At 69.9% G+C, this 11,153-nt stretch overlaps 3 protein-coding genes across 3 annotated transcripts; 2 read left to right on the top strand and 1 right to left on the bottom strand.

Moving 5' to 3' along the window:
* Positions 1-209: 209 nt before the first annotated feature.
* On the top strand, positions 210-1,286 carry EMIHUDRAFT_119502 (hypothetical protein; the record flags this gene model as incomplete). The annotated part of the gene is made up of 1 exon (XM_005767473.1): positions 210-1,286. One exon carries the CDS (start codon positions 210-212, stop codon positions 1,284-1,286), a length of 1,077 nt encoding a protein of 358 aa, XP_005767530.1.
* Positions 1,287-1,935: 649 nt separating this feature from the next.
* EMIHUDRAFT_119501 (hypothetical protein) lies at positions 1,936-7,507 on the bottom strand (the record flags this gene model as incomplete). The annotated part of the gene is made up of 3 exons (XM_005767472.1): positions 1,936-2,328; positions 3,260-3,970; positions 4,085-7,507. The coding sequence occupies 3 exons, from the start codon at positions 7,505-7,507 to the stop codon at positions 1,936-1,938; spliced, it is 4,527 nt and encodes a 1,508-aa protein (XP_005767529.1).
* Positions 7,508-9,254: 1,747 nt separating this feature from the next.
* Positions 9,255-10,908, top strand: EMIHUDRAFT_246123 (hypothetical protein; the record flags this gene model as incomplete). Its single annotated transcript, XM_005767471.1, has 5 exons — positions 9,255-9,654; positions 9,940-9,992; positions 10,261-10,368; positions 10,751-10,813; positions 10,873-10,908. 5 exons carry the CDS (start codon positions 9,255-9,257, stop codon positions 10,906-10,908), a joined length of 660 nt encoding a protein of 219 aa, XP_005767528.1.
* Positions 10,909-11,153: the final 245 nt, after the last annotated feature.

Below are 11,153 nucleotides of genomic sequence, written 5' to 3'. Positions count from 1 at the left end.
ATGGGGGGGTAATGGTTCCCCCCCTGAGTAGATTGGGTCCTTCCCCCTTCGCCCGGTCCCCGATTCTTTTCTTCTCTTTCCCTCCCATGCCCCGCAGCGGGGCTGTTTCGTCCCCCCCACCCGCCCCTCCCGTACCCCAGACATGGAAGGGACGGCTGATAGATGGATCGATACTCGGCTGACGCTCTTCGTTACGACATGGCGATTTCATGGCTCTCTGCCTCAACCTGACTGGGCACGCTGCGGTGCTCGCTCCGCGCGCCGTGGCGCTCCCTGCCTGTCCACATGGCGCCGGGGCCCTCCCGCTTCGCGCCACCGCCCCTCTTCCCCGCCCGCGCCGGGTGGCGGCGGCTCCCATCCGCCCGACAAAGGCCAACGAGATGCCTGCAGATGCCGCGCTCTCGCTGGCGCTCAAGGCGGCGGAGGCTTCGCACAGCGCCGCCGCGTGCGCCGCCTCGGACGCAGCCGCTCTCGAGGGCGTCGCGCGCCAGCTCGGATCGGGCGAGGGCGCCGCCACATGGAGGGGCGCGGCCGCCGTCACCGCCGCCTCTGCCAAGGCGTCCGCCGCAGCGTCTCGCCGAGCGGCGGCCAGAACAGCCGCCTTGCGGGCCGAGGTGGCGCGCCGCCGCCGGGATGAGACGCCCAAGCGAGCTCCATCCGCATCCCCGGCCGCCGACGACGAGAGGGCGGACGCATCGTGCGATTTGGAGGACTCGGGCACCGCGTCGGAGGAGCCGGCCGACCCCGCCTCGCTGCGGGCGCTGAGGCGGGTGCGAGAGCGCCGGAAGGCCTCGCGGGCCGCGGCTGCGAGCGCTCTTGTCGAAAGTGACGTTTCGACCGAGGGGGACGATGGGCCGGTTGACGAACAGGGTGGGTCGGCCTCTGAGCCAGGCACACCAGAGAGGCGCGCCACAGCTGTCACTGCGTTGTCGCCGTGCAAGCCACGACGCAAGCGGACAAAGGCAACGACCGACGACACGGATCCGCCCGCGGACGAGCAGGTCGCGTGCACCAAGCCCTCGCCGGCGGTGGAGGCGATGGCCGCCGCCGCCGCCTTGGCCGCAGCGCATCGCGTGCGCACGGTTGCGGCAGAGAAGCGGGAGGCGGCGAGGGCCAAGGAGGCTGCCGCATGGCAGCGGCGTGAGCTGGTGCGGGAGCGCGGCGAGGAGCGCGAGATATTTCGCGCGCAGGTATATGCAGTCAACAAGCTCATGCGGGAGAGGGAGGAGGCGCGGTTCGCCAGCTTTGCAAAGGCGGCAAGCGGTGCGGGCGGGGACTCGCAATGATGTGTGATTTGCGCAAGAAAGGGCAGTTTAGCGTAAAATACTGTAAGGCATATCGGTTCCCTGGGCGTTTACTAGCGCTCGCTTGGACGTATAAACCAGCCGCGCGTGCACGAGACACTAAGTCGATATTCCTCATGAGTATTGAGTTCTCACACCACACCATGGCTGGGCCGGTTTGCCCGTGCTTGCTCTCATCGCTTGCACGTGCTTGCGTCTCAATCCAACGACCATGAGGCTAGAGACGGCACGGCTGCGTCCTCAGAAAGAAACCCTCCAATCTCCGTCTTCTTCATGCAGCGCCTTGCTTGCCGCTGTCAGCATCTCTCCCTGGTCGGTGGCGGGCGAGCCTGGTGCAGTCTCCCCATCCCGTTCGAGGAGGAGTGAGGCGACGTCGGTGGCGCGCTCGTGCACTTCGACGACTACTCCACCATCCTCTAAAACGTCCCAAGAGCTGACCCGCTCAGGCAAGGGCGCCGGTGGGCGAGCAGCCGTGTGCTTTGCAGGCGCCATTTGTCCAATCGCGACAGCAGAGGACATGGATGAGACCTCGTGAAAGGCAGTCGCCTCTGTCGCTTTCGACTGGAGGCCGTGCGAGTCTACCACGATTCCACCGTCGACGGCAAGCATGTCTCTCCCCGTCGCGGCGCGGCTATCCCGCCTTGATGCCGCCGCGCCTTTTCGAGAAGCCGTACATCTGGCGTATGCGCTGCATGTGTTTCGATAGGATTTCATCAGCAGCGTAAACATCCTCCGCAGCGGCGCCAATCAGCGCCGCGCGACGAGTCATCATGATGAGCTGGGACGAGACGAAAATGATCCAGAGACTGGCCATCACGGTGATGCCAGAGGAGACTATGAAGATGGTCGCTGGTAAGTCGTTCAGTCTGTATTCGTAGAAGTCAGGGCCCTCGTCCTCCATGACGGTCTGCAGCGACTCCCCGCCGATGGATGCGCAGGCAATGCCAGCGATGAGAATGGCCTGCGTCGAGATGTCCGACAGGTTCTCGACTGAAGTTGTGATCTGCTTGTTGTACATCTGGAGCTGCTGGTTGGTGTAGTCGGCCCTGTTGAGTCTGTTCTCCGCGTCTTGCAGCCCCATATTTGTCAACGACGCAAACGATGGCGGGACGGGCACCGAAAAAGGGTGATGCCCCTTGCGTTTCTTCTCGCTGGCTTTGTTTCCCACCCCGGCCCCGCTCCCCGACCCAGGTCCAGACACTGCGAGCTTTGCGTGTCTGGGGGTGGCATGCGATGACGAGGCGATTGCTGGGGCGCTTCCACCCATCTTGGACAGGGGAATGGCCTCTCGCGTCTCCATGCTGCCCCGACCCTCGCCGCTCTGGCCAGCGCTTTCTGTGCCCGCGGAATTTCGGCCGACTTTTTACTGCATACTGGGGGGGGGGGGTGACAAAAACCAAGAAACCTCGAGAGTTGACTTCATCCAATTTCATCGCGAGACCACGCAACTCTCCGACTCCCACGTCCCCCACACGCTGATCGTTGTGATCAAATCCCGCTCCGACAGCTCGACCCCTAGGCCGGTATCTTCTCCAGCCCCCAACCCTGTTTATCGCCACGTGTCTGACCCCGCCGGGCGCCTAGCATCCAGAGTCACCTCCGGTGCTCAGTCACCCGGCCCTTCACCCTGACGGTGCCCATGGACATGGCATAGCCATGCCCCCTTCGCCGGCCCCGCCCTTTCCGCCCTCTCCCAAACCCACACCCGCCGGGTGCCGGGCCGAACCTCCACCCTCAGCGGCCTCGGCCTCGGAGCAGCGCCTTCCCGTGGCGGCTGAGCGTGTAGTAGCCCGCGCGCGGCGGCGCCCAAGCTGGCGGGTCCACCGCCGCCCAGAGAGGCGCCTCGACGTTGCGCCCCCTCCCCTCGCGGCAGAGCGCGTCCACCACAGCGCGCCTACGGGAGGAGTGCCGTGCCACGTGTGGCGCCGCGCGCCGCAACGTGCTCGACGCCCCACCATGGCTGCGCGCCGCACGCAATCGCCGTGCGCCGCCGCGTGCTCGGCGATCGCTTCGCGCTCAGAGATGCCCTCGCCGAGCGCGGCCACGATGAGCGCGCGGATGGAGCCCTCGGTTGGCGCCACCACAGCGCCACTGACGCCGCCGCCGCCGCCGCCGCCGCTGCCGCCGCCGCTGCTGCCACCGCTGCTTCCGCCACCACTGCTGCCGCCGCCACTGCTGCCGCCGCCACTGCCGCCGCCGCCGCCGCCGCCGCCGCCCCGGGTCCTCCCGCCTCCACCGCTGCCGCTCACGGTGGTGGTGGCTGTCGCGGGCTCAAGCACCGCCGCCTTGCGCTTGGAGCCCGACGATCGCTCCGCCGGCGCGGGCGGCGGCGGCCCGCCGCCGCCCTTTTTGGCCACCAGCCGGTTCCACCGGTTGCGGACGGAGTCCTCGGAGCGGTACGGCAAGCTCTGTGTCGCGGCCTGGAAGCGCGTGCTCCCCGTGCCCGACGGGGACACGAGCCGCAGGATGATCTCGTCCTCTTCTGCCGTCCACGGCTTGCGCGTCGAGTCGGGCTTCGGCGCGGCGGGAGGCTCTGGCGGCTCAATCTTGGCAGGGGGTGCTCGCTCCCTGCCGCTCGGCGCCGCCCGCCCGCCCGACGGCGGCAGCGGCCTCGCCCCGCGGGCCTTGAGCAGCCGCAGGCCGTGGCAGCTGAGGGCGTAGTAGCCCTGCGGAGCGAGAGGGCGGGAGTGAAGGGTGCGATGAGGCTTCCAGCTGCCGCTCACAGAGCAGAGGCGGGGGTGCGTGAGGACCGGGTGGGTGGGCGGCGGGAGGGGCCGCACCGCGCGCGGCGGCGCCCCTGTCGGGGGGTCGACACCGACCCACAGAGGCGCCTCGACGTTGCGGCCCCTCCCCTCGCGGCAGAGCGCGTCCACTACCGAGCTGCGCGGCCGCAGAAGCGCCCCATCGCCGTGCGCCGCCGCGTGCTCGGCGATCGCCTCGCGCTCAGAGACGCCCTCGCCGAGCGCGGCCACGATGAGCGCGCGGACGGAGCCCTCGGTTGGCGCGAGCGACAGGATCTCCTCGTCCGAGTCGGCGTCGCCGATCACCGCCGCCGGCGTCGCCGGCTCCTTGGCCGCCCGCGGCGACGCCTTGCTCGAGGACGCGGCGGGGCGCGACTCCTCCCCCTCCGCCTCCTCCATCGTCGCCATCCGCCGCCGCCACGCGCCGCTCCGCGCGCACGAGCGGCCCGGCCGTGCGGCGCCGGGTAGAGGGTCTCCCTCGCTCCTCTCGGCGTCCGGAGAGTAGAGCAGCTCCGGCTCGCGCGCGGCGCCCGTCGCGTCCGGCCCGGGCTCGCACAGAAAGTCCGGCACGGCCGCCTGGAACGCCTCCCCCACCCGGATCCGCTTCTCGTCGTCGTCGCTCGGCTTGAGCGTCGGCGCGAGCAGGAAAGTTCCCGGCCGCTTCCAGTCGCTCGCCGCCGCATCGCTCGACCCGCCGCGCGAAGGGGCTGACGGCCCCCCCTCGGCCGCCGGCTTGTGGTGGTGCTGCTGCTTGCACCAGCGCTCGTGGTTCGACTTTGCGCCGGCGTTGACGAGCGAGCGGCCGCAGTAGACGCACTGCCAGCGGCTCTCCTCTGCAGTGTCGTCGGAGGTGTCTGTCACGGGCAACGGCGAGCCGCGGGCAGACGCTGACGGCCCCCCCTCGGCTGCCGGCTTGTGCTGCTGCTGGTGCTGCTGCTTGCACCAGCGCTCGTGGTTCGACTTTGCGCCGGCGTTGACGAGCGAGCGGCCGCAGTAGACGCACTGCCAGCGGCCGTCTCCCCCGGACTGGGAGCCGCCGCCGGAAAGGGCCAGGCGGGCCAGCGGGGAGGCGGCACGCGCTTGCTTCGGCGCGGTGTCGCCGCCGCTCTCCTTGGCGTCCCCCTCCTCGCCGCCGTCGCCGCCTGCAGCGGCGGCAAACGCGCTGGCCTCGGGCTGCGCCTCGAGTGAGAGGCGGACCAGCTCGGAGATCGCGGCGAGGTCCTTGTCGAGCCCCCCCTCCTCCCGCACGCCCTCCGCTCGCCCAACCACCTCGGGCTCTTCGCTGGTCGGGGCCGCGGCGGCCGCCGCGGCGACGTCAGGGATGGCGGCGACGAAGGCGGCGGCGGGGACGGCGGCGGCAGTGGCGGGGAAGGCGGCAGAGGCGGGGAAGGCGACGGGGAAAGCGGCGGCGGCAGGGATGGCCCCAACGCCAGCGGGAGGGACGGCAGCAGAGAAGGGGGCTGCGGCGTAGGGAGCGGGAACGGAGGCGGCGGCGGCGAGCAAGGCGGCGGCGGCGGTGGCGTCTGCGGCGCTGACGGCGGCGGGGAAGGAGGCCACAGCAGGGAAAGCGGCGGCGGTGGGGATTGCAGCCGCGGTGGGGAGGGCGGCTGAGGCGGGAACGGAGGCAGGAAAATTCGCAGCAGCGGGTAAGGCGGCAGAGCCGGGGAAAACGGCGGGGCCGGGGAAAGCAGCGGTTGGGAAAGCGACTCCCGCAAGGAACGCTGTGGCGGGGAACGCCTGGGCAGCGAGGGCCGCGGGGGCCGGAACAACGGCTGCAGAGGGTGCGGCCGCGGGGACGCCGGTGACCGGGACGGCGGCGGCGGGCTCAGCGGAGGAGGGGACGACAGCGGAGGGCTCAGCGGCGGCGGAGTCGGCGGCGGCGGAGGGCTCGGCGGCGGAGGGGGCGGCGGCGGCGGCGGCGGCGGCGGCGGCGGCGGGCTCGGAAGCGGAGGGGGCGGAAGCGGCGGGCTCGGCGGCGGACGGCGCGGAGGCGGACGGCCCAGCGGCGGTGTGCTCGGCGGCGGCGGGCTCGGCGGCGGCGGAGGGCTCGGCGGCGGCGGGCTCGGCAAGCCTCTTGCAGGAGGGCTCGGCGGGGGCGGCGCCCCCGTCCGGGATTGGGGGAGGCACGGCCGACAGGCTCGCCGGGAGGCGTGCGGTGACGCCCTTGACGGCGACAAGCCCGACGAGCACTATGCGCGTGCTCGCGGCGCCCGGCCGCAATGCCGGTGGCGTGATGGGCGCTCCTCCCGCAGTGAGCCAGGAGCAATGCAGGGTTGGCCAGCCGAGGGAGGAGCGCACGACCGCGTCCGCCGTGTCGCCGACGTTGCGGATGAGCGTGCCCCCGCCACCCGCCGTCGACGGGTCGTGCAGCAGAGGAACCACGCACGCGAAGTGCGCGTCCGCGCGGAGCGGCGGCGGCATGACTGCCTCCGCCGTGAAGCGCTGCAGGCTGAAGCCGTGCGTCACGGTGCGCCGCCACGCGCTCACGTTGGCGCTCGACTCGCCGGCCCGCCACGGGGGGAGCGGCCGCGCCGCGACGCCGTACGCCTTGTGCACGAGCGCCGCGAGCCGGTGGTACACGCAAAAGCACGCCCTCAGCAGCGCGAGCTGGTCCTCGTCCAGCCGGCCGCCGCGCAGGCTCGGGCTCCCGATTGAGATGCACGCGGGCGCGGGGCCCGCGGCGGGCGGCGCGGAGCCGTGCGCGTCGCTCGCCCACCCGATCCGCGCCGCGAGCTCGAGCAGCATCTGACGCTCCGCCGCGTCGATCAGCGCGCCGTTTGACACGTGCACGCGGCAGAACCGCTGCACCGCCAGCGGCTGGGCGAGGACGCGCGGGTGCAGCCGCAGCGCGGAGCGCAGCCCGAGGTCGCGCGCGCCCACCGACCGCTCGAACCTCGCGACGGCGTCGTCGGCGCACCGAGACGTGCGCCGCGTCGGCCGCATCGCGCCCACCTCGGCGGACTCCCCGCCGTCGCTGACGCCGCCGCCGTCGCCGCCGTCGCCGCCGGTGCCGTTGTCGTCGTCGTCCTCTTCGTCGGACTCTCCGTCAACGTCGTCGTCGACGCCGACGCCCGCCCGCCGACGCCGCTTCTCCCGCTCCTCCGCATCCGACCCCGCCTCGGAGATCATCGGCGTCTCGGAGTCGTTGCCCGAGCCCGTGGCTTCGGGGTGGAGGACGCGCCGCCGCTTCTTCTTGCGGCGCTTGCGGGCGTCCGGCGCGGGGCCTGCCAACGGCAGAGGCATCACCGCGTCCCAGTCCACCGTCTGGATCGGCGGCGACGGAAGCAGCAGCTTGTTGCCGCGGTCGCCGCTCTTGCCGATGAAGCGGACCATCAGTTTGTCCCCATTCTTGACTGAGAGGAGGACGGCGCGCATGGGCTGCGGCGGCAGGCCCGCGAGCGAGCCGAGGGCGATGCACTCGCCGCCCGTCTTGAGGCCTCGCTTGAGCTGGGGCGTTGGCATTCCGTCGTCCGTTCCTGTAGACGACAATCGGGGCGGGGCGATAGGGCGTGGTCGCCGGCTGCGACGGCGACGGCGAGGACGGACAATGGGGCGGGGCGCGTGGCCGGCGAGGAGAATCGGTGTGTGAGGGGGCCGACGTGGCGAATAGGGCGTGGGGAGGCAGGCGGGGCTCGCCCCCGGCAAAACTTGTGGGGGGCTACGCGCCTGCGACGGCGAAGGCGTGACGGCCGCGAACACCTCGACGCTCCACTCCAACTCTAAGCGGGTCGGTGCGTAAGCGGGGCGGTGCGGGGTGCGGGGACCGGCATCATGTTTCTTATCGAGGCGTGTCTGACGGACCGTCAGTGCACGGAGTTGCCCCTTCTCCGACTGCGTTGAGGAAAACGAGGAGAACGAGAGAGAATTCTTTCTTTTCGCCTTGCTGTGAGGCTCGTATTTTAAAGATTCTTTTCGCCGCGCCCTTTGTTATGCCAGTGTGCTTTGCGAGAGGTTTGTATTTTATGACTTTTTAATTTTGCTGTTCTTGATTCTTCTTCGCTGGAACCCAAGAGAGAACCTCTCTCTCTCTCTGGAACCCTGCGTGCGACGCGTCACTGCAGCTCCTGCAGCTCCTGCTGTCAGTCTTCTACTCTCACTCGCCGCGCGCGGATTGTGCGTCGCACCAGCAGGACACATGCTCATGCAAACAGTGCAAGAACTTGGTTGCGCCGCTTAGTGGCGGCGCTGCTTTAGAGGAAGCGGCAGCGTGGGAAGCACAGCAGATGGAGGCGGCGCGGCATGCCAAGGAGCTGCAATCGCAGTACTGGGGGCGGCAGCGCCAGCAACGAGCAAGGAGAGACTGGCGGAGGTTGAGCGGCTGAGTGCAGCAAGGGCCAAGGGCAAGAAAAAGGAATGTGGCCGTGGGCGATACGGGCGCCGCTAGGCTCAACGAGGAGATGCTGTGCAGTTAGAGAGCTCGTAGCGAGCTCGATTTTGGATGAGAATTTAGATGAGAAATCCCTCAATTTTGAGAAAAAACGCCAAAAAATCGGCGCCTGCGGCGGGCCAGCCTCCGGCGGCGCCTGCGGCGGGCCGCTGGGGCTTCCTCCCCAGACCCCGTTTACACCCGAGCTATGCCCCACGACCTGAGCCGGAGCCTTATCAAGTCCGCCGAATTTAAGATTTTAGAGGCCGGCCGCAGGCCGGCGATTTTCAGATTTAGACCAAGATTTTAGAGCTCTGGAGCGCATTTTCGCAAGATTTTAGCTGGATTTTCAAGATTTTACAGCTCACGGCCGCCCCGCCTTCAAATCTTAAATTCGGCTGACATTTGCGCTGTATCTGATCTCCCAGCGTGCGCTTGCCAGCATCAGTATGGCGCTCAGGTTGACGCTCCTTGCTCGACGCCCCCGCGGCGGAACGTTTCTTATTCTGCGTTAGTGCCAGTGCGCGCAGGTCCCGTGCCAGGTGTCGTGCGAGGGAGATTTGTAGAAAAAAGTATTCTTCTTCTTTCCAACTTTGTGTGCCAGCCGCTTGTAGACTCACTAGACTGACTCGACACTGTAGATCTGAATTCTTTTTTGGCGGGCAGCAGCCGGGCGAGGGAGGGCGCATCGCCGCGCGGAGAGGGCTGGGCACAGGGCACAGGGGATCTCTCTCGCATAGGATACACACCGGCGGCACGTGTATTAGCGGCATGCGCGAATTCTTAGTCTGGAGATTCTTTTTCTTGTCGGGCCGGTGAGGGAGGGGGCCGGTGTGTGTGGCAATGGCCGCCCACGACTCCATCATCCTCGAGGAGGACATCGACGAGGACTACGACCCGACGCCAGACGAGATCGATGAGTACGCCACCTGGCTCGGCATGAGGCGGCCGGAGGACGACGACCTGCTCTGGATCGCGAGCGAGGGGCTCAAGGCGCCGCTGCCGGAGCACTGGAAGCCGTGCAAGACGCAGGACGGCGGCGAGATATACTACTTCAACTTTGCGACCGGCGAGTCCGTCTGGGACCACCCGTGCGACGACTACTACCGCAAGACGTACGAGGAGGAGAAGGCCAAGAAGCTGCGCCGCTCTGCTGAGGGGAATGGCCGTCCGGCAGCGGCGCCCAGCTCGCCAGGGCTGGGCCGGCAGCCTCCTGGCGGGCCCATCGGGCTGAGCGCGCTCGGTTCCGCGGCGCGGCCCGCGCTGGCCCCGATTGGCTCCACCTCAGGCCCGCCCTCACCTCTCTCCCCGGGTCTCGCCTCCTCTGGCCTCGGCTCCTCTGGCCTCGCCTCCTCCGTCCTCGCCGCGGGCAGCAGCTCGCCGTCGCCGCTCGCGAGGTCGGCGCCCGGCGCGCGGGGGAGATCGGAACCCGGTGCGCCGACCACCGGACCGCTGACGGGCGCGGCTGCGGCCGAGGCGTCCGGCACGGCATCTGGCGTTGTGGAGCCGGCAGTGGCGGCGGCGGCAGGTGTTGCGGAGCCGGCAGAGGTCGTGGCTCGGGCGAGGGAGGCGAGTGGGCTGGTCGAGATGGGAGGGAGACGCCCGAGACACGTCCGAGACGCGTCCTGGCCCGCGGCCAGGCGCGCGAGCGGCTCGTCGAGATGGCCGCCGCTGTCGAGAGCGAGTTGGAGCAGGCGGAGGACGCTTCCGAGACACTTCCGGAAGAGACACCTCCCGAGACCCGCGTTCTGTGGACGCTGGGAGCCGCCTGTCCTCACCGCCACCCTCGCGGCTTCAACCCCTCCCCTCTCATGCCGCAAGCCTTTCCCCTCTCCTCCGTGGACCACAGGAGCGGGACGCAGCGCTCGAAGAGACGCGCCGGCAGCTGGAGGTGGAGGGCCGTGCGGAGGCGGAGAGGATCCGCACAGCGCAGCGCGAGGCGTCGGAGCGACTCGTTGTCGAGGCCGGCGACACTTCCGAGACATTTCCGAGACACTTCCGAGACACTCCTCCGGGACGCCTCCTCTCTCCGCCCCCTGCCAGCCTCCGGTCATCCGGCGGGGCGCGACGCCTCAAGACCACCCGACCCTCTTCCCACGGCCCTCCTCCCCACGCCCCTCCTCCCCACGCCCCTCTTCCCACGCCCCTCTTCCCACGCCCCTCTTCCCCACGCCCCTCCTCCCCAGGCCCCTCCTCCCCACGCCCCTCTTCCCACGCCCCTCTTCCCCACGCCCCTCTTCCCCACGCCCCTCCTCCCCACGCCCCTCCTCCCCACGCCCCTCCTCCCCACGCCCCTCCTCCCCACCGGCGGCGGGCTCACGCTCTCGGTGCGCCCCCAGGCCGGAGACCAGCTCCGCGAGCAGATGCAGGCGCATGCAGAGGCGGCGCTCGCCGCCGAGCGCGTGGCGATCGCGGCGCGGCGGCGCGCGCCGAGTGCGAGGCGACACCGACTTGTCGCGAGGTCGGTGTCGGGCTGAGCCGAGGCGAGCGCGCGTAGGCGCGCCGTGATGGAGGAAGAGCTCGAGGGGGAGATCGCCGAGCTCGAGGCTGCCAAGGCGGCCGCCGTCGACGCGGCAAAGAGCGCGCAGGCGGCGGAGGAGGCGGCGGCGGCGGCCGAAGCGGCGGCGGCGCTCGAGGCTCGGGAGGCGGCGGTGTCTGCGCGAGAGGCGGAGATGTCGGCGCGGCTTCGCGACCTCAGCGCGCGCGAGGTGCGGGCCGAGACACACCCGAGCCCTCCCCTCC

Source organism: Emiliania huxleyi, assembly GCF_000372725.1.
Source record: "Emiliania huxleyi CCMP1516 unplaced genomic scaffold EMIHUscaffold_491, whole genome shotgun sequence".
Taxonomy (NCBI): Eukaryota; Haptophyta; order Isochrysidales; family Noelaerhabdaceae; genus Emiliania; species Emiliania huxleyi.
Note: the sequence above shows the minus strand (reverse complement) of the source record. Positions and strands in the feature narration are given on the sequence as shown.